Source organism: Crotalus tigris, unplaced genomic scaffold, assembly GCF_016545835.1.
Source record: "Crotalus tigris isolate CLP2741 ecotype Arizona unplaced genomic scaffold, ASM1654583v1 scf7180000020588.15403103151:6194809, whole genome shotgun sequence".
Lineage (NCBI taxonomy): Eukaryota > Metazoa > Chordata > Lepidosauria > Squamata > Viperidae > Crotalus > Crotalus tigris.
In genome coordinates, this window is record NW_024098092.1 from 2787445 (window position 1) to 2809155 (window position 21711).

Genomic DNA, 21711 nt, shown 5'->3' on the forward strand with positions numbered 1-21711 from the left:
GGGTTGAGTAGCCGTGCGCGCGTTTTTAATTGAAAGCCGCAGCTTTAAGTCAGGTTTATAAAAATGCAGGGCAGTCTCACCGACTCTTTCCTGAAATAAAGTTGCGTCGGCCGAAATCCGATCGGGTTCCGCTACTGGGAGGGTGTTTTGACTCCAGATGTTGGAGGGAAATGCCCTGATGCCTTTCCAGGTGTTAAGCTACCATCTCGTTTCTTTTTCTCGGTGTTGGGAAGAAGACCTCCAAGGGGAATCCAGCAAAGTGTTGTCCAGATGTTAGCAGTCTAACTGGACTTTACTGTGCTCTTTGCCAGATGTTAGCAGGAGTCCGCGTGAGAAGGGAGTTCTTAAATTCCCTCCAGATGTTAGCCGAAGCTCTGAATGTAAGCCTGTTTGGCAGTTTCCTACTACAAGAAGCATCCTTTTTTCATCCTGGCATGAACAAGGGCTCATCTTAAAGTTGCCGAGAGGATCTTTGATTTGCCTTTAGGATTCCAAGCATTGTGTCTTTATTCTCACCGGCTCAGGGTCAACTCAGCCTTCCGTCCACTCTCTGGCTTAGCAAAAGAAATTTTGGGCCCAGTTGGGATCGTTAAGTCGAGAAATGCCTGTACAGAATTTGTCTCGTTTAGCACAGTGCTTATTCCACATGTCTGTGTGTGATAAAAAAAAAATATCTACCAGAACCTGGAAACGTGAAGAGGGGAACAGGATTTATAGATCGAGATTTCCTTAATCCAGAGAAAGGAAAATACGCAAATTCTTTTAAGGATTGTGAAGGCTTGTCTCTGATTTTTTAATTTATTTTAAATCAGTGAAGTCAGAGCCACCAGCACAGCTTGCTCACTGCACCTGGCTCGTGTTTTTGATGCGCTAAAAACGGTGTACAGGAATTCTTCAAACCAAGAGCGAGTCCCATCGTGACTGACATTTTTCTCCTTCCCAGCCACACTTCCTTTCTCTTTATCTTCTTATTTTGCTCTTCTTTTTTTAAAAAAAAAATCTGGCACTTCATATGATACTGCCTCCATCTCAATCAGCGGAACAGCTTCCCTCCCCTGAATTGCTCCATCGCTGAAGGCTTTCAAGGAAAGATTGGACAACCATTGGAATAAGGGCAGGGGGGTTGGACTAGAAGACCTCTGAGGCCTCATCGCAGCCCTATGATTCTTTGGGGGAAATAGGAACCAAATTACAGCTCAGCAAGCAAGGGAGCTGATCAGATTTATGTCGGCTGCTCCAGATTTGTATTGACAAGCTATTCCTTCAGCAAACAAGAAAGTGAAGGGTGAGGGGGGGGGCAGAGGGAGGAAGGGAGGGGGGGGAGCCTGTCTTAATTTCAAGGTCCATTGGCGATCAAAGCAGAGGAATCAATAAAATGGCAAATGGGGAAAAAAGGGGGTGGGAGGATGGAGGGGGAAAAAAAAAGAGGGTTATTTGGAAGCGACTACAAACAGCCGAGAAGAGGCGAATGCGTGCGGGCGTGTGTGAGCATCCGCACGAAACACGGCAAGTGCGGAAAATGATCCCAGGCACATCTCTGCTCTCTCTGGAGGGTCGGAGTAGTCAGTCCTGAAATGGAGACTGCTGGAGGTTGCCAGGCTCCCTCACCATTAGAAGGAGTAGAAAGGGGGGGGGTGAAAAAAAAATGTGAGTGAAGCACCAGGTGGGAAATTAAACCACGGGCTCGCAGTTTGGGTGGCTGGGAGCCGGCATTGCTCCTTGGTACTTATCAAATGTATCTTTGGGTGTGCGTGCGAGACACACACACACACACACACACACACCAGCCTGTGCACACACAAGACAGGGAGGTAATTAGATGCCAGAGAAGCGACTGGAGGATTTTGCACTGGGCTGTCTTAATCGCATCATTGGCTGAGACGGGAGCAAGGCCAAGATACTCCCTGTCGTAAAGAGAGTTATTGGTGAACTGCTGGGAACGATGGGTGGGGGTGTTCTCCGCTAGCTAACTTTTTCTTCTCTGGTCTCATCTCTTCTGCATTTGGGGTGTGGCCTGGCAGCCGGATTCGAGAAAAATGACAAAAAGACAAATGGCACAGTCTTAATTTTTTTTTTAATCTTTTCCGCGTTCCAAAGAGCAGTTGCCAAAGGTGCATTCTATCAAGGTGTAGCCTTTTTTTTCCTTGCTCCTAATTCCTTCTAGTAGAGAAGGCACCCTTCCACCTTTCTTTGTGCCCCCACATGGTCTTATTGTCCTGTTTACACAGAGGGGGGGGGTCCCAAATCCCTACTTTGGTTCGCCATATCAGAGCCGTGAAGTCATCCGGGCCCAGTTCTGCTTGAGTTCCGTCTGGCTTTAGCGGCTTAGCCCAGCAGCCTGCTTTAAATGCAGGAAGGTGTTATGTTCAGTCTCCAGCTAGCGAAGGAACAGACAGACAGTAATAGAAAAGTCAGCTTTAATTTCGTAGATTTATGATCTGCTTTTCAGAAGGAAAACCCGTAATCAAAACAGGGGCATTTAAAACACAAATACTGAAGCCGGTAAGTAACCGAGATAAGCTAGTGGTAGGGTCAACAAAAATAGCCCGGCTCTCTAAAACGGACTCTGTGTGGGCCAGTTTCTCCTAACGTTCTCCCCAGGGAATGTCCGGGGAAAGGGGGCCCTAGAGACCCCTGGGGAAGGGGTCTTTTTCCAAGGATATGGGGCCATGATGGAACAGGCCCTGTCTGAAGGAGGAGAGAGATGGGGGCTTTGGAAAAGCTGATCGGCATAGATCAGGGGTCCTCAGCCTTGGCACCTTTAAGACTTGTGGACTTCAACTCCCAGAATTCCTCAGCCAGCTTTGCATTCTTGCAGATCAGTCTTATCCAGCCCGGTCCTTTCAGATGTGTGTCTTTCAGCTTCAAGCGTCTCCCAGATTTCAGCGTGGGAGGTCAACTCCCAGAATTCCCCAGCCTACCTGCACAGCCCTGAGAATTCTGGGAGTTTGGCACCCATCTCTCTGAAAGATGCTCTGAAGGGGGGGAAGGAATTCTTAACACCCCCCGGTTTCTTCCCAAACCCTCCTTTGCTTTCCCGGACAGCCTGCCACTGCGACCCGGTGGGATCCGTGCGGGATGACTGCGAACAGATGACCGGCTTGTGTTCGTGTAAAACCGGGATCACCGGCACCAAATGCAAGCAGTGTCCCAGCGGAAGCAAGCTGGGAATGTCCGGTTGTGAGAAAGGTAAAGTAGCTTTCGTATGCAACAGCTCTGGAGGGGTTGAAGGTTTACACGTCTCTGCCGGAGAACCAAAGGAAGATTTATTCCTGGGGAGGACTAAGTTGGAAACTTAGGATCTGCTTAACGTTGGCACTGAGTGGCATGCGTGATCCCCAGATCTCTCGGCCCCCTCGTCCTGCGCTGAAATGACCTGTGAATTCGGGGCGTCGTGTGTGGAAGTGAGCGGCCTGGCCCAGTGTGAGTGTCCATCGTTGCTTTGCACGGAAGCTGACACATCCAAGGTGAGCAGAGAGAGCAACGGTGAAGATGGGTGGTCAGACTCAACAGCATCTCCCGCTAGATCAGGTCCAGTTGAATTCCAGAACTTAAGAGGTGGGAATTCCCACCCCACCCCCAGGGCACTGATTTGTCCTAATAGCATGGGAGGTCTCTTCTGCCCACCCTGCAAGGTAGTCCAGACAAGGAGCAGGGTTTTCTCCCAGAATTCCCCAGGTTTGATCGTCACCTCCTCCCTGCCTGGCTAACCACCATTTCTTCTTCTCTCCCTGCCTCTTGCCCCTCCCAACGCCCCACCTTCTAGGTCTGTGGCTCTGATGGAGTGACCTACGGGGACCAGTGTCAGCTGAGGACCATTGCTTGCCGGCAAGGGAAGGTCATAGAGGTGAAGCATTTGGGCCAGTGTGCAGGTGAGTCTCCATTTGCACACCTGAGTGCTAACAGGGTTCCTTAGACCAAGCAGTTGCACAGAAATTGACAGCTGTCCCACTTCTTTTAACATTGGGGGGGTGGGGGGTGCTCTCTGAGCTGGGTTGTTTTCTTGCAGATGTTTCATGACCCAACATCATCAGTGCTAGAAGAGAGTAGGCTTTATTGGACCCCATTCCTTCTAGCACTGACGATGTTCCCTAGTTGGGTAATGAAATGTCTGCAAGAAAACCACCTACCTCAGAGAGCACCAAGGATCCCACAGTCCTCCTCCACTCTGTAAACCCCACTCCCTTCTAGCACTGATGATGTCCCCTAGTTGGGTAATGAAACGTCTGCAGGAAAACCGCCATGCTCCGGGAGCACCAAAGACCCACGCAGTTTAACCACGGAGCTACAAATAATCTTATCTTTTAACAATGGTTGAAATGCCCAAATTAGCCATTTCAGAAATCCAGCTGGTTGGTTTTGAACTGGCCCACTTCACTAACCCGCTGGGACAAAAATTGCTGCTGTGTGAAAAAAGATCCTGAGCTTTCAAACTCTTGAGTTTGTGAGAGTGGGTTAAATGCACGGTCAGGCGAGAAGAGAGCAAGGTTTGGACGTGTATGTGGTGAGTTGTTGGTCTAGGACAGGGGTAGTCACCCTTGGCTCTTTTGTGACTCGTGGGCTTCAACTCCCAGAATTCCTGAGCCAGCCATGCGGAGGGGAAAGGGAGAGGTTTCCAAGCTGAGCCATGCTGGCTCAGGAATTCTGGGAGTTGAAGTCCACAAATCATAAAAGAGCCAAGGTTGCCTACCCCTGGTCTAAGATTCACTTTGTGATCTTATAATTGTGGGAAATCACGTATCAGACGTGTTCTGAATCTCGTTTTCCGAGCCCTGTTTCTTGATGAGGCGTTATTGATTTTGGCATGTGATATATGCAAGGCAATCTGAAATATTTGCCGGAGCTCAAATTAAACCGGCAGAGAAAGACCCAGGGGTAAAGTCCACACTTTCAAAGAAGCTTTGGAAACGCTTTATTTTGCATCCCTTCTCATTGGCTGGATGAAACCCCTCTACCAATAGGGACAAGGCAACAGTTCATTGTACAAGCCCTTTCCTTCTTTGTTTTTCTCCCCCCCCCCCCAAGAAAACCGTACGAGAGTTGCATCTTCGTACTGGTGAACTACCCAGTCTCTTTGGTTTAACTTTGGGAGAATAACAAGATAAAACTGATTTGGAGAATTTTAGCATCCTCCATTTTTTTAAGATGCTTGCAGACAGATCGATCAGAAATCTGGGAACGTAAGCAAGCACCATAGTTCTATGATGAGAGTGGTTTTATTCATTGTACGTGGAAGGTTTCTGTAGAACGTGGCGCTACTAATTTCTAGGGATCCGTGGTTGGGTAGATCCAAAGCAGCTTTGCAGATTCCTCATGGGGTCCCCTAATCGCATACAGGCAGTCCTTGGCTTACAACCATGCATTTAGCGACCGTTCAAAGTCAGGGGTCCAAGTGTGACAATATTTGGGTCTCGAGCAGAAACGCTGGATTGATTTATTCCAGAGTCCACTTGTGCTCTCCCCAAATTCTGTCATCTTGGCACCTTCCACCACAGTCCCTTTTGTCTTGCTTTCTTCCAGAATCCCATGCCAGCCACCCCACCCCGCCTGCGACCCAGCGCCCCTTGGACTCTGTTCCCCCTCTGGCCCCCCAAATCACCACCTCGGCTCCCGAGCTGACCAGGATTCCCTCCTCCTCCCCCTGGCATTCAGAAGACCACGCTTCCCGGCAGAGCCAGCCGGTCACCCGAAGGATAACCAAGCCCGCCGTCCTCTCCACCCTTCCGTGGACAACTCAGGGCATCCGCCAGACCACCGCCCGGCCCCTCTTGACAGCCCCCGTGGTTCCTGCCGCCACTCAGACGGCTTACGTTGAATCGGGCAGCGCAGAAGGCAGCGGAGATCCAGAACTGGGCACCAGTGGAGATCAGGAAGGCAGTGGGGCCAGCTCTGCAGGTATGTCACACACCTGTTGTGTGTGTGTCTGTGTCCTCCAGGTCCTGGTTGTCCCAAAGGGGCTTTTTCAAGAGTCAGTTGGACTTGCTCTGTCTTCGAAGACGTTTCGCTTCTCATCCAACGAAGCTTCTTCAGCTCTGGCTGGCTCAGGAATTCTGGGAATTGAAGTCCACGAATCATAAAAGAGCCAAGGCTGCCCACCCCTGGTACAGGGTCTCCTGCTTGAGCAGGATTTTAGATCAGAAGACCCTTCCAAGTCTGTTGTTCTGAATGATTGGCAAGCAGTCTTTGAGAATTGATAGATTCTAACCTCCTTTTGGAAAAAGCTAAGCCTCTAGTCCCTATGGCCGCTGTAGGAAAAAAGGGCAGGGGGGTTTTTTTCCCACCCCATCATCAATTGGGGGCATTTTGTCCTCCCTTATGATAGTAGCTGACAAATGGCGGGAGATCGAGCAGTGATTTTAAAGCCGAGATGATAAAAAAGACCCAAGACCTCCCTGGTCTTCACACCAGCGTTGTAATTGTGGTCTTCTTCCTGTGGCTGAACAGGGGAGGAAGAAACTGAAGACCCCAAGGTGACAGGTCCCCACCTGATCGAGAGAGCCACCTGTTACAACACCCCTCTGGGATGCTGCTCGGACGGCAAGACCCCAGCCGCTGACGCCGAAGGAAGCAACTGCCCAGGTAAACCACTTCCTTTCTTTTGCGGACGCTGAGCTTCAGCCAGGAACAACATTCTCAATAAAAGCATCCTCAGGAAAGAAGCCAAGCCGTGCCCCTCTGATGGTGAAGATGAAATTTTGGGGTCTATCCTTCTATTTCTTTGCCCAGCTGCAATTCTCAGGGTCTCAGCCACCCCGTCGCATTTCGAATGCGTTTCTACGGGACGACCGAGCTGATCGGGCCGTGATTTTCGGATCGACGTGTTGCTGATTTCTTTGTTAGATTTAGGCCTGACCTTTTCTCCAGGAGCTTTAAGAGAGAGACCAGAGCGTGTGATAGTCCAGCAAAGGACTTGAGATATCCAGAGTCCTGGGGAAGCCTAAGAATTGAGGGTGCATATGTAACAGCTCCTCTTTCTCAATTCTGCTCCAGCAGCCTTCTCCCTTGAGTCTTCTGGTCACATTCTGGAAGATAAAAATGGAGATTGATAAGCTTAAGGATCTAGCAGCCTTCCCTGGTCCACTAAGCTCTCTGCTGATCCATCAAATGTGGGGCATGGAAAGATTTCCTTCAGTTTCAGAGACAGATCCATCTATGGTCAGACAGCCCAAACTTGCCAGCTTCCTGTCCTGCAACACAGCAAAAAAACACATTTGTGAGATGAGTGACAGAGCAGGGAGGAAGGGAAGGGAAGAAGGAAGGAAGGAGATGGAGGATGGAGGGATCAATGGAAGGAAGGAAGGAAGGAAGGAAGGAAGGAAGGAAGGAAGGAAGGAAGGAAGGAAGGAAGGAAGGAAGGAGATGGATGGAGGGACCAATGGAAGGAAGGAAGGAAGGAGATGGAGGATGGAGGGACCGATGAAAGGAAGGGAGGAAGGAAAGGAAGGAAGGAAGGAAGGAAGGAAGGAAGGAAGGAAGGAAGGAAGGAAGGAGATGGAGGATGGAGGGACCGATGAAAGGGAGGGAGGGAGGAAGGAAGAAAGGAAGGAAGGAAGGAGATGGAGGATGGAGGGACCGAAGGAAGGAAGGAAGGAAGTTTTTTTCCTTTATAGGAGTCAATGCAATATGATACAATGCAACATTTCTGTTTTTAGACCTGAATAAATATTTCATCAACTGAAGCAAAATCCGTGTACACAGAAGGCAGTGCAGTGGAGCATCCAGAGAGAGGCCACTGCTGGGCTTTTTTGACTTGCACTTAGGGGGATAGGATCCAACTTTTCTGGCCTTTTGTCCAGGCTTAATTCAGCATCAGTTGCCAGGCCCCAAATGCCCAAACCAACTTCTCTCGTTCCTCTCCTTGAGGTCTCGTGGATCCATCTGCCTGGGAAGGAAAAAAAAAAAGGAAGTTGACTTGAGTGTGGAAAAATTCATTTGTTGGCCCCATCCGTTCCTTAAAATTCAATAAAATCCCACCTTAGGAAAGCCGTAGAAGCAAGGCGTTCCCCTCTTCCAATCAATCAACGTATCCAAACGGGAGGAAAAGGGGAAAGGAAGATAACATTTGAATTCTTGTTAATCCTCTCCTCCCCTTCCACCTTTGACTATGATTTGACCAGGGGTTTGACTCCCTACATGCTAGTCTGTTTTTGAAGACCCAGGCTGGGTGATTTATAAGAGGTAGCTAGCTATAAATAGTGAAAAATAAGGAAACCACCTTGGTTTAGGGCAGCGGCTCTCAACCTGTGGGTCGGGACCCCATTTGGGGTCGAACGACCATTTCACGGGGGTTGCCAAACAACGCAGTCCGCCATTTTCCCCCCCTTTTCCTTAGCTGTGCTCCTCCCTTTTATTCTATTGGCTTTTGAAAGCCAATAGAAGAGACTCTCTTGAATAGAGTCTAATTCTATTGGCTTTCAAAAGCCAATAGGAATGGTCCAGGCTGTCTCTGCCCTGCTGAGCCCGCCAAAAGTCCCATTCTGCAAACGGCGCTGCACCAGTTGAGTAGTCCTCGACTTACGACCGGTCGAGTAGTCCTCGACTTACGACCGGTTGGGGGGTCGCAGCATTAAAAAGGTTGAGAACCACTGGTTTAGGGAATGCAGATCATTTTTTTTCTCCAAGCTGGGTGAATTTCGTGACCCAGATCAGCAGCACTCAGGAGGGAAATGTTATGGGGAGGGTCCCTTGTCCTCCCTTTCTCTTCCCTCTTCCTTCTTTCTCTTCCCTTCTTTCTCCCCTTTTGTTCCGGTGTTTGCATGCCAGTAACCCCCTCCTCCCCCTTCCTCCTTTTTTTCCCATAGTTGATGGTTTTTCTCTCTCTGTCGGCCCCAGCTAACCCTCTTTCTCTCGTCCAGGAGGGTCCCCACCCAGGCTGCAACTTGGAGGACCTTGTATGGTAAACTCTTACCAGTTCTGCTACCCCGCTCTGCCCCCTCCCCCCCTCAAAGTACTAACCCTCCCCACGAGCCTCCTGATCCATCCAGACTAACCCCGAACCCGCGGCGCTGTTCATCCGCCACCATTTTGTTCCTTATCGCTTTCCGCCGAGGGGCTGAACACTCTTTTTTTTAAAACGGTTTGGGTGTCGTCGAACCATCGCTTATTTTGACACACCGCCTCCCGTGGCGCTTTCTTTACTCAACGGTTAACCCAAGGGTCTCTTCCTGGCCTTGTCTCTCCTCCCACCGCCCTGTTTCTTCCCTGCAGCCACCAAAGTCTTCCAAGGGGTCCTCATTTTGGAAGAGGTGGAAGGCCAAGAGTTGTTTTACACCCCCGAAATGGCCGATCCCAAATCGGAGCTCTTTGGAGAGACAGCCCGGAGCATCGAAAGCGCGGTAAGCAAGCACGGAAAACCATCTGTCCACTTGCGGTGGGATTGCGTAGCACAAGTGTGGCTGCTCTCCCGCAGCCCCGGGGGGGGGGGATCCCTGTCGGTCCACCCACGTAAAATCCAGCTCTTGCAGGAGATTTTGAGGAGGACCCTGGTGGGTGAATAAGGATGCTTTATCCCTAAATCTTTTTTTTGGTGATTGGTTTGTTTCATTTCCGGGCAGCTGGACGAGCTTTTCCGCAACTCGGAGGTCAAGAGGGATTTTAAGAGCGTCCAGGTGAGGCACCTGGGCCAAAGCAGCGCGGTCAGGGTCATTGTGGAGTCCCATTTTGATCCAGGTAAGTCTGCACCTGGTTCCCCCTCGCCTTTGAGGCAGGCGCAGGCCTGCGTCAGTTGGTTAGATTTATGATGGATCCGTTGGTTGGTTTGAATTCGGTCACTCTTGAGCAGGGGTGGGCAACTACGGGCCCTTTTAGGATCGGTGGACTTTGACTCCCAGAATTCCTGAGCCGGTATGGATGGAGGGGAGGAAGGAAGCATGGCCAGCTCAGGAATTCTGGGCATTGAAGTCCACAGGTCATAAAGAGGCCATAGTTGCCCAGCCATGCTCTTGAGGCTACATCTATAGGGACTACATCTAAGTCCACCTCCCATTTTCTTCTGCCACAACAACCCTAGGAGGTAGGCCAGGCTCCAAGGGAGCAGGGACCTTTTTCCTAGTCCTTGTCCCACTCCTTCACTTCAACACCGCTCCAGTTGTGTCTGTTGTGAAAACTCCCATCCTCTCTCACCAGGCTGGCCAGGAGTCCAGGATGATAGAAATGGAAAGCCTAAGTATTCGTATTGTCGTAGGCCATTGTTGTCCCCATTCTCTCAATTCTTAAAAGCTGAAGGATTCAGGCTGGCTGGAGATTGTAATAATTCTGCTTTTCCCCCAGAAGAATTTCCAGGCAGGCAAAAGGATGCCATGGAACCTTGTCCCAGATTTTCTGCTTTTTTTTTATAACGCAAGATCAACGTTCCAAATCCACCCCCCCTTTTTTTTTCTCTCTTCTTTCCTTAGAGCCAAAGAACCCATTCTGAGTTCAAAGCTTTTATCAGCCGGGTGGCACCCAAAAAAAAAAAAAAAAGCAGTTTGTCTTTTGCTTTTCATTTTGAAACCCCTTTTAAGGCGTGTCTTTGGCTTAGCGAAAAGAAAGGGGGAAGGGAAGCTGACCCAGTTGGGGAGGGGGACTGTGTGTGTGTGTGTGTGTGTGTGTGTGTGTGTGTGTGTGTGTGTGTGTGTGTGTGTGTTGTGTGCTGGCTTCAAGGTGGAGGATGCCCCCTCCAGGCTTCTGTTTCTTCTTTTCCTTGATGTTTGTAGCTACTTCTTACACGGCTCCCGACATCCAGAGGGCCCTTTTGAAGCAGATCAAAGCCTCTAAGAAAAAAACACTGCTGGTGAAGAGACCGCAGCAAGAGAACATCAAGTTCATGGACTTTGGTATCTTCCCTTCTTCCTTCTTTCCTTTCTTCCCCCCCCCCTCCCTTCCTCTTTTCATCCTCTTTCTCCTCCCTCCCTTCTTTCCTACCTCTCTACTTTCGTCCTTTTTTTCCTGTCTCGGCAGTTAACATTTTCCTTGTCAAAAAAAAAGTTCATCCCTTTCCCAGAACGTCCATTAAATCTTCCTGCTCCCCTCCATCGCTGGGACTTTGCGAGAGGATTTTTCGCTGCGAAGACAGGCAATTCCCTTTTGGTGGGCAGCGTTGCCAGCTTCCTCATCCACTCCGGGAGCCAGTGATGCCAATTCCTACAGCTTTTGCCCGAGAGAGATGCTTTTCCTAGTTTTTCTCTCTTTGGGAAAGGTGGAACAAGAACAAAGTTTTCGGCCAGCTGCTTAACAGGCTGGGTTTTTCTCTCCAGAGTTTTGATCCGTTGCTTAATCTGGGGCTGATAGGGCGAGACAGCGCTCCATTTATTCCTAAGAAACTTATCCTGCCCGAGCTTCACGTTTGGGCAGGGACAGCGTCCACAACCGCAGAGCCAACGGAGAAAAGATTTGTTTCTCGGCTTTCTGTCTCTTCCCTCTTAACACCTTCTCTCCATCACGGTTGGGTTTCTTGTGGTGGGGAGTTCCACCGTTCCATTCCAGTCCCCCAACCCTTCAGCTTCCTCTTGTTGTAGAGATGGGAAAAAAACCTGGAAAAATTGTGAAAAAAAAACCCAGATTTTTTTTCCAAATGGCTTTGGAAAAAAACAGAAAAAAGCCCTAGGTTATTCCCAATTTTCCCGGGGTTTTTTTCCCCCCAGACCTTCCCATCTCTACTCTTGTTCTCCTTCTAGACTGGATCCCCCAGCTTTTCACCACCACCACCACCACCACGATCGCCACCACCATGGCCCCCACAGCCAGCGGCTCCCAGCGGTTCCCCATCACCCCTACCAGCCGGACCCTGAATCCAGGACGGCTAAACGGGAAATCCTCTGGGACGGTCGCAACCAAAAGGCCCAGCACCAGCCTTCCAGCCTCCACAGACCGGAAGAAGCCCCTGCGCCCTGTGCCCACCACCCGGAAGCCCGCTCGGCCCTGTGAGTCTCACCCCTGCTTGCATGGGGGCACCTGCGAGGACGACGGCCGAGATTTTACCTGCAGCTGTCCAGCTGGAAGAGGAGGGGCTGTTTGCGAGAAAGGTAAGTTCCAAGGATGAAATTCCCTGACAGTGAGAAGAATGGATCGGTGGAACAGCTGATTGTGGGTGCTCCATCACTGGAGGTTTTTAAGAAGAGATTGGTGTAGGTATAGGGCAGTGGTTCTCAACCTGTGGGTCGGGACCCCATTTGGGGTCGAACGACCATTTCACGGGGGTCGCCAAACCACGCTGTCCACCATTTTGTTCGCTTTTCCCTAGCTGTCCTACTCCCTCTTATTGGTGGCCACACCCACTTGGGGGGTCACCACAACATGGGGAACTGTATTATGGGGTCACAGCATTAGAAAGGTTGAGAACCACTGGTATAGGGTCTCCTGCCCGAACAGAGGGGTGGACTAGAAGACCTCCAAAGGTCCCTTCCAATTTCGTTATTCTGTGTTCTACGTTCTATATCATCTTCCCCACAAACATAACAGGGTTTGAGAGGAAGAAGAAATATCCACTTTGGGGAAGACGCATCCCATTTCTGCTTCTCAGCTCCAGACTGTTTTCTTTGATTTATCTATGACTGATGTTCACACACACCCCACTCCCCCAAATGGCTTTAAGGGCCGGGCAACAAAGAGACAGCATTATACACCAAGTGGTCTCGCAGGAGGGGGCCACTATTGAGAAGGCACCGAAAAGCATTCCTGCTTTTCAAATTAATAATGGGGCATTCAGAGCCAAAGGGGCAGTGATGGGGGGGGGGAGATGGGTAAATGCAGCACACCTACATTTTGTAAAGAAAGGGTCTTTTCATACATTGCAACACGCTCAAGGGAACGGGGATTTGCCCTTGTAAAGGACATGGTGAGAGTTTGGGGGGGGGAGAAGTGCTTTTATCCCCCTGGATTCAAAAGCTCTTGCTTGAATAAGGAATAACGCAGGGATTCCCCCTCCCTCCCCGTAGCCTCCTGGCTTTCTTCCTCTTGATCCTAACAACGCAATTTTCCCCTGTGAATTCTCTGCCCCATCGCAGCCATCCGATACTTCATCCCCAGCTTCGGCGGGAAGTCCTACCTGGCCTTCAAAATGATGAAGGCCTACCACACCGTGCGCATCGCCATGGAATTCCGGGCCTCCGAGCTGAGCGGGCTGCTCCTGTACAATGGGCAGAACCGTGGGAAGGACTTCATCTCCCTGGCGCTGGTGAATGGATTCGTGGAGCTGAGGTGAGGGATAGCCTGACAGGTGGCAGGAGAGGTAGGGCTCGGAAGGCTTTCCTTGAAGCAGGATCACCAACCAGACGCCCCGACGAGAACTTGGCAGGAGGGACATTGAAGAAACTGCAAGGCCATCATTCTCAATGCTGCTAATGTCAGATGTTCTTGCTTTGACAACAGATGGAGATGCAACCATTTTCTTCTTATGTTTTACTCTTAGAGTTGGAGTTAGATGATGCTGGGGGGGGGGAGGAATGAGCATGAGAGTTTAGCTAGACACAACAATACTGAACCTAGTGTGAGAACCAAGGTTATTGAAATAAGAGATGATAACTGGAGAACTAGAGGGGAAGCCTGCATTTCAAACTAATTGGAGAATGTGATTTATGACTGTTAATTGAGGAGGAAATTGTGCTTTGATACTATGTGCTCAGTGGAGGGGAACCCAGTTTTTGTCTTTGACGAGGCCATGCTACGCAAATAAAGATTCTTTAAGGTAAACAATGCCTCGAAGTTCTTTGAAGAGTTTCGTCTGTCGGAACCATGATAATCATCTCTCACAATCTCTCCCAGGTTGAACACCGGCTCGGGGACAGGCGTGATCACCAGCCGGGTGCCCATCGAGCCTGGCCAGTGGCACGCGCTGGTGGTCAACCGGAACCGGAGGAACGGCGTGCTGTCCGTGGATGGAGAGCCGCACGTCCACGGCGAGAGCCCAAGTGGAACCGATGGGCTAAATCTTGATACCGACCTCTTCGTTGGAGGAGCCCCGGAAGACCAAATTGCTGTGTGAGTAATTTTGACGGCGGAGGGCTTCGTCCACCGATGGCTGGCAATTTTTCTAGATACTGGGAGACTGCTATCCAGTCCCCCCTCGTCCTTCTCTTCATTAAACTAGACAGACCCAATTTCAGCAACCGTTCCTTCTATGTTTTAGCCTCCAGCCCCCTAATGACCTGTAGTTGTGTTGAGCATGTTGCTTAAAAGAGACTGAGCTGTGGGGAGGTTTCTCAGCAAGCCAGGATCCCACACCTCTGTCAGGATCCACCTCTGCCAGTCCCTGGCTGAAGTGCCCTTGCTTTAAACCCGGAGAAGAGATTTTAGCAACTCCTGGGCCAGTGGTGAGACTCGGGGTTCAGAGCGCCCTCCGGAAAGGTTGAAGCCTTTGGGTGATTTCCTGGTTTGTTTCCCGCCTAGGGTGGCCGAGCGCACGTCGGTCACCGCTGGCCTCAAGGGCTGCGTCCGTCTGCTGGACGTCAACAACCAGATGTACGACCTGCGGGAGAAAGGTGACGACGTGCTCTATGGCAGCGGAGTGGGCGAGTGTGGGAACAACCCCTGCCAGCCCAACCCCTGCCACCACGGCGGGCTGTGCCACGTCATGGAGGCCGAGATGTTTCACTGCGAGTGTCTCAACGGCTACACAGGTGGGCAGAGCTTTTGTGTGCGTTTGTGTGTGTACGTAAGCTGGCTTCCCCTTTTCCCCTGCAGAGCTAGCGTTCTAAATGCAAGGAGGTGGCGTTTCCCTCCCCCCCCCCCCGGGCAGAGGGGTGAAGAGGCTGGGATTCTCTCCCCCAATCCACTGCTCTGGTGAAAATGATGGTTAGTGGAAGAGGGTAGAACTGTGGGGTCCGTGGGGCCCTCTGAGCTTGGTGGCCTTCTTGCAGACATTTCATTGACTGCACTAGGTAACATCATCAGTGCTAGGAGAGAGTGGGGTTTGCAGGGAGGAGGAGGAGAAGGAGAAAGAGAAAGAGGAGGGCTGTGGGGTTCCTGTTGCTCTCTGAGATGGGTTATTTTCTTGCAGACGTTTCATTACCCAACTAGATAACAGGATCAGTGCTAGAAGGGAGCAGGAGCGGGGTTTGCAGAGGAAGAGGAGGCTGTGGGGTCCTTGGTGCTACCTGAGCCGGGAGCTTTTCTTGCAAATGATTGCCAAACCCATTCAAAGCCCCTCCAGATGTTAGCTGCCTTGCTCACCTCTTTGCCTCTCGCCCTGCCTTAGGACCCACCTGTGCCGACGAGAGAAACCCCTGTGACCCCAATCCCTGCCACCTCTCCGCCACCTGCTTGGTCTTGCCCGAAGGCGGGTCGAAATGCGAATGCCCCATGGGGCGAGGAGGCGAATTCTGCGAATCAGGTGAGCGGCCCCTGAGGAAAGCTGGAAAAGGTGGGGGTTAGGCCAGGATGGCAGCTGCGACGGAGGTTGAAATCACCCAAGCAGAACTGGGTGCAAGACAGATCCTTGAGGCCAGTCTTTCTCAACCTCAGCAACTTTTTAAGACAGGTGGACTTCAACTCCCAGAATCCCCCAGCCAGCACAGCACAGAATTCTGGGAGTCGAAGCCCCATCCGTCTTAAAAGTGGCCGAGGTTGACAAACGCTGCATTAAGACACTCCTCCGATTACGCTCCTGCCATTATTATGCCCTTGGAGTTAAATTTCTGTATGAAGCTCTCCTGCTTCCAAATAAAAGTTTCTCCAGCCAGAATGTCCAGAGATCTCTTTCACATTTCTTTAAACGTTTAAAATGAAAAAAAAATATTGTCTGCTTTTGAGTCCAACCCCCTTTGGTGGGAGCTTTCGATCCACAGACTGGGCAGCCTGTCATATGTTGGATTTGAGCTTATAGCAAACGGCACAAACCCTGTTAATTCAACAAGCCACCACTTAGCACACATCCAGTAAATGGCTTTTGTTACTTCATCCATGCCGCCTCTTCTCCTTCTCTCTCTCTCAGTTGAAGAAATGGACCAGACCATGCCTTTTCTGCCAGAATTCAATGGATTCTCATACCTGGAGCTGAACGGTCTTCAGACATTTGTGCCAGACCTACAGTACGTTTTTTTTCTTCCTTTTCCTTCCTTCCTTCCTTCCTTCCTTCCTTCCTTCCTTCCTTCCTTCCTCACTGCTTCAAGAAAATGGTAATGATGTTAACAACTGAAAACCTTATTTTATGACTATTTTCTATTGACTGTGTCGTTCTTTATGCTGGTTGCACTTAATGTCACCTCCTAGTTACATTCTAAATACAGGCAGTCCTCGACTTAATGACTACAATCGGGATCAGAACTTCCATCGCTAAGTGAGTCCTGCCCAGTTTTATAGCCAATTTTGCCACAATCATTATCAAATGGTTGGGCTGTTAAATGAATCCGGTTGGCCATTAAGTGAATCCATTCCCCCAGAAGCCGGCTGGGAAGATGGCAAATGGCGACCCTGGGACACCGCAACCATTATAAGTACATTTGGGTTGCCAATTTGAATCACAGGACCGTGTGGAATGATGCAACGGTCATAAGTGTGAGGACTGGTCTTTTTTCAGCGCCCTTGTAACTTTCAATGGCTGATAAATGAATGGTCGTAAGTGGGGGACTTTCCTGTAGAGACTTCCTTTTCCTTCCTTTTTTATTCTCTCTCTGTCTCTCCACTCTCTTTTTTTTCCCTTCTTCTTATCTCCTGTCTTTCGTTCTTTTTCTTTCCCAGAGATGATGTGTGAATTGGGGCAAAATGGTGGTTCAGATCCATCAATTGGATCCGAACTCTCCTCCTGCTGCTTTCAGGGAGGACGGCTTTGATTGGGTTCAGTCGCTGAATCAGTTCATTTTCAGCTTTCCAAACTGATTTGAGGGGATCTGACAAGCCGAGAACTTCGGAAATCTCTTTGGAAGCCTCTTAATTCAGTTTGAGAACTCAAATCCTCCCGGCTGATTCCCTATCGGATTCAGTCAGGAATCAGGTCAAATTTCCAGATGAAATATTCATACGGCCTACTTTAAAAAACAAAAACAAACACGTTTTTTTTTCTTCTGGTTTTTGTTTTGTTCTTGGTTTTGTTTTTGCAACGTGGGAAATTATTTTTCCCCACATTGTTGATGGGCCTCCGTTCAATCCCCCAGGGATAAGATGGCCATGGAAGTGATATTCCTGTCCAGAAATCCAAACGGTTTAATTTTCTACAACGGACAGAAGACGGATGGAAAAGGAGATTTTATCTCGCTGACCCTTCACAATGGATATCTGGAGTACAGATATGACTTGGGCAAAGGTGCCGCCGTAATCAAGTAAGAAAATGCTCCTCTACCCATTTTTTTTTAAGGTTTATTTCAGCCCTTACAGACTTCCGGGGGGGGGGGGGAAAAACTAGGAAAGCAGGTTTTACATACATTTATTTCATTTCTTTCCATCTTGTCACCATGGGAAAACCCTTGACAACTTCTAAGATATGAAAAATGAATGAAAGCGTCCAGAGTACAGTTAGGCGTATATTTTTCACCTGCTTTGCAAAATCATAACCTAATAAATCAACCAAAAACTTTTATACTGTCATTGCAACTTTAGAACGTTGGGTTTCGTAACAGCCTTACAAATAATAACAAATTATATCACTGTGATTGGGTTATCGCCTTAGCGGTGGGATGGGCAGCATATAAAGTTAATGAAATAAAGAAGTAAAAAAATATTTTGGGTGGGGAAGGGGGGGAAAGGAAGAAGAGAGGAAAACAAAAAAGGTTTTGAAATTTCACTACTTTTCTTTGATTTAAAAGTCTTGATTACAGATGCCCGGAAATCATTATAACTCAGATTTTAAATATGGGATTAAACCTAAACCATATGGAATTATGTTGTCCTATCTTGGCTTCTACAAAACCAACTCTTGACTGATTTTAAAAAGTTCCCAGTGTGAAACTGGGGCAGGGGTAGGCAACCTTGGCTCTTCTTTGATTCGTGGACTTCAACTCCCAGAATTCCTGAGCCAGCCATGCTGAGGGGAAAGGGAGAGGCTTCCAAGCTGAGCCATGCTGGCTCAGGAATTCTGGGAGTTGAAGTCCACGAGTCATGAGGGGGCCATAGTTCCCCATGCTGGCTGAGGAATTCTGGGAGTTGAAGTCCACCAGTCATGAGGGGGCCGTAGTTCCCCATGCTGGCTGAGGAATTCTGGGAGTTGAAGTCCACGAGTCATGAGGGGACAATAGTTCCCCATGCTGGCTGAGGAATTCTGGGAGTTGAAGTCCACGAGTCATGAGGGGGCCATAGTTTCCCCCTGCTGGCTCAGGAATTCTGGGAGTTGAAGTCCACGAGTCATGAGGGGGCCATAGTTCCCCATGCTGGCTGAAGAATTCTGAGAGTTGAAGTCCACGAGCCATGAGGGGGCCATAGTTTCCCCCATGCTGGCTCAGGAATTCTGGGAGTTGAAGTCCACGAGTCATGAGGGGGCCATAGTTCCCCCCTGCTGGCTCAGGAATTCTGGGAGTTGAAGTCCACGAGTCGTGAGGGGGCCATAGTTCCCCATGCTGGCTCAGGAATTCTGTGAGTTGAAGTCCACGAGTCATGAGGGGGCCATAATTCCCCATGCTGGCTCAGGAATTCTGGGAGTCGAAGTCCACGAGTCATGAGGGGGCCATAGTTCCCCCCTGCTGGCTCAGGAATTCTGGGAGTTGAAGTCCACAAGTCATGAGGGGGCCATACTTCCCTGAACTAGGGGAACCAGCTTAGCTTAATGGCTTCAGTGATAGAATAGAATGATGTCTTGTTTTGTCTTTTTCTCCTTGTGTAATATCTTGCATTCTTCCCCCCAGGAGCAGAGAGCCCATCACTTTGAACAGCTGGATCAGTGTCTCACTGGAGAGGAACACCCGGAAAGGCATCATGAGGATTAACAACGGAGAACGGATCCTGGGTGAATCGCCGGTAAATTAATGCCACTCTCGAAGACATTTGGGACCCCCTTGTGGGCGATTTCTTAAATTTAGACAAGGATTGCAATCCTCCATCTCTCTTTTAGGCCCCCCGCGGTCTTCCCCAGAGGCACCTTATCGTGATCTGACTGCATTTGCACACAATACGTTTAATCCAGTTATTAAATTAATTTGCTTTTTTTTTTTTTATTCGCATGATAACCCAGTTGGGATGGGGATTGCAAGAAGTGCTAAGCCTCCCAAAATGAGCCCGGGTTCAAACTATAAACAGGTTTGGTGTAACGTGTGAAGGAAGCTGTTAGGAACAACCAATGGGCCCCTGTTAGCATGAGATTTTGGTGAGATTTTTTCCTAATCCCAGAGCAACACAACGGCCTTCCTCTCCTAGCTAATCTGTGGGGCTCTTTTGCCCACAGATATCCTGCCTTGAAGTCTGGAGGTTCCAAAGCTAAGACAGCCCATAAAAAAAATAAACTAGGTCTGTGGTTACGCTCGACTGCTTTCAAACCTAGTTAAGGTGTGGTGGCTGGTATCATTGGGGCTGCCAATGTTTGCAAGCTTGCCTGGAAGCAAATCCTGTTCAGTACAGGTAGTCCTCTACTTACGACTACAATTGAGAGACATTTGTTAAGTGCGTTTTGACCCTTTTTACGACCTTTCCTGCCACATTGTTAAGTGAACCCAAAACACAAAACTACATCACAGCTTTCATTCAATTATATTTATGAGCTAATTGGAGATAATTGGACTTACATCGCTGTGAGATAGATAGATAGATAAATAGATAGATAGATAGATAGATAGATAGATAGATAGATAGATAGATAGATAGATAGATAGATATAGCTATAGCTATAGCTATAGCTATAGCTATAGATAGATAGATAGATAGATAGATAGATAGATAGATAGATAGATAGATAGATAGATAGATAGATAGATAGATAACACCAATATAAGTCCAATTAACTCCAATTAGGTCATAAATTCTTTTTTTTTCTTTATAAAGTTTTATTGATATTTTTTTAACAGAATTCAGTAGTAATCACTCAACAAAAACGTGTTGTCTGAGTATCTTATTCACTAATACAAATTCAGTTCCTAATCCCTAAATCTTTTCTCTAACCGTTGATAAAATAACTCTCTATTTGGTGCTGTGATATCACTGATCTTTTCTCTGTTTTCTCTTTTGATTCCCCTTTGTGTTTCTTCCTCCTCCTCCTTTTCCTCCTCCTCCTCCTCTTCCTTTCTTTTGCTGTCTGGATTTCAGAAATCTCGTAAGGTAAAGAGATAAGTATAATTGACCCTCTCATCCCCATTTCCTTTCCATCACGATCAATCATTATTTTTTTTGCTTCCCCATCCCAACACCAATAATAGTACTATAGATTATCATCTCCCTCTTTCCCCCCCCCCATTACACAACCACCTCTTTTAGCATAGATGCTTCCTTTTTTCTAGTTAAAAGAGAGCCATTTGCATCCAGAATAATTAGTTTTGTGTGGTCTCCACTCCCCTTTCCTTTCCTGAGTTTGAGCCATTTTCCATCATTAATGCTTTCACCCATTAGATAGTTCCCTTTTAACCCGGTGAATTTGAAAGAGCGGGTGGTGCCTTTGATATGGGGGCAAAATAAGGGTTCATTAAACCATGGCTTGTGGTTGGGGAAGCTGGAACCGTCTTTTTTTCCTCCCTTGCCACAATAGTTTCACTGGTTCTCAACATTAGATTTGATTAAAATACCTCTAGCACAGTGGTTCTCAACCTGTGGGTTGGGACCCCATTTGGGGTCGAACGACCATTTCACGGAGGTTGCCAAACAACACAGTCCGCCATTTTTTTTCCCCCTTTCCTTAGCTGTGCTACTCCCTTTTATTCTGTTGGCTTTTGAAAGCCAATAGAAGAGACTCTCTTGAATAGAGTCTAATTCTATTGGCTTTCAAAAGCCAATAGGAATTGTCCAGGCTGTCTCTGCCCTGCTGAGCCCGCCAAAAGTCCCATTCTGCAAACGGTGCTGTACCAGTTGAGTAGTCCTCGACTTACGACTGGTTGGGGGTCGCAGCATTAAAAAGGTTGAGAACCACTGCACTAACAGGACCAGATTAAATCTCTAATAAGCTGTTGGTCTTACAGCTGTAATGAGCTAGCCCCCAACTTCGATTGGCACCGTTTTTCTGTGGGTTAACAGAAGAGGAAAGGCACTGCAGGAACCTGTGGGGCTAGTTTATTGCTAAATTGGTTTGCTGAAGATACATCCCATCCCTTCCTACAACATGGTCTGATCAACCATCCAATTAAAGGTCCTGTCCTCCACGAAAACTGTACTGCGCTGTCATAAATGTGATAATCTTCGAGGCGATCCAGATAGGTTTTTCTCGTAGTGGATAGGTGCCTTCCTTCTACTCTTTGTGGCCTCCGTTCTCAGTGATTTTTTTTCCCTCCCCTTTTATCCAGTTGCCCCACACCTCACTGAATTTAAAGGAACCCCTCTATGTGGGCGGAGCACCAGACTTCAGCAAACTGGCCCGGGCTGCTGCGGTGTCTGCTAGCTTTGACGGAGCCATCCAGAAGGTACGGAACGGTCTTCCTGGTTCGTTGTCTCCAAAGTTAGTGCTGTGGATTTGGGGTTGGTTGTTTGAGAAGGTTCATGGGGATTGATAGTTTCACAGTGCACAGTGGTGTCCTCCCCCAAAGTTTGCATCAAAAGTAAGGTCTCCAGCCTTGGAGAGACAGTTGGACTAGAAGACCTACAAATATGCAACTCCGTTTTACTAGTGAATGCTTCAAAATGTTAGTCTCGGGAAAGCAAAAAAACCTCTCCGCTCCTAGATAACATTCCAGTTCA

The 21711-nt window shown here is 48.7% G+C and overlaps 1 protein-coding gene across 6 annotated transcripts in view; it reads left to right on the forward strand.

Moving 5' to 3' along the window:
- Positions 1–21711, forward strand: part of AGRN (agrin) — a 155072-nt gene that overhangs the window by 121873 nt on the left and 11488 nt on the right. For 4 of the 6 annotated variants that reach the window (XM_039367886.1, XM_039367888.1, XM_039367890.1 and 1 more), the window contains 18 exons: positions 3046–3189; positions 3343–3467; positions 3767–3872; positions 5521–5895; positions 6445–6579; positions 9208–9335; positions 9555–9669; positions 10695–10814; positions 11655–12002; positions 12984–13176; positions 13741–13956; positions 14365–14594; positions 15173–15307; positions 15908–16004; positions 17067–17231; positions 18747–18858; positions 20137–20148; positions 21321–21437. In XM_039367886.1, coding sequence (XP_039223820.1) covers positions 3046–3189; positions 3343–3467; positions 3767–3872; positions 5521–5895; positions 6445–6579; positions 9208–9335; positions 9555–9669; positions 10695–10814; positions 11655–12002; positions 12984–13176; positions 13741–13956; positions 14365–14594; positions 15173–15307; positions 15908–16004; positions 17067–17231; positions 18747–18858; positions 20137–20148; positions 21321–21437 — 2873 coding nt within the window. The remainder of the gene's footprint in view (positions 1–3045; positions 3190–3342; positions 3468–3766; positions 3873–5520; positions 5896–6444; positions 6580–9207; positions 9336–9554; positions 9670–10694; positions 10815–11654; positions 12003–12983; positions 13177–13740; positions 13957–14364; positions 14595–15172; positions 15308–15907; positions 16005–17066; positions 17232–18746; positions 18859–20136; positions 20149–21320; positions 21438–21711) is intronic. The other 2 variants (XM_039367887.1, XM_039367889.1) reach the window with 1 other exon arrangement.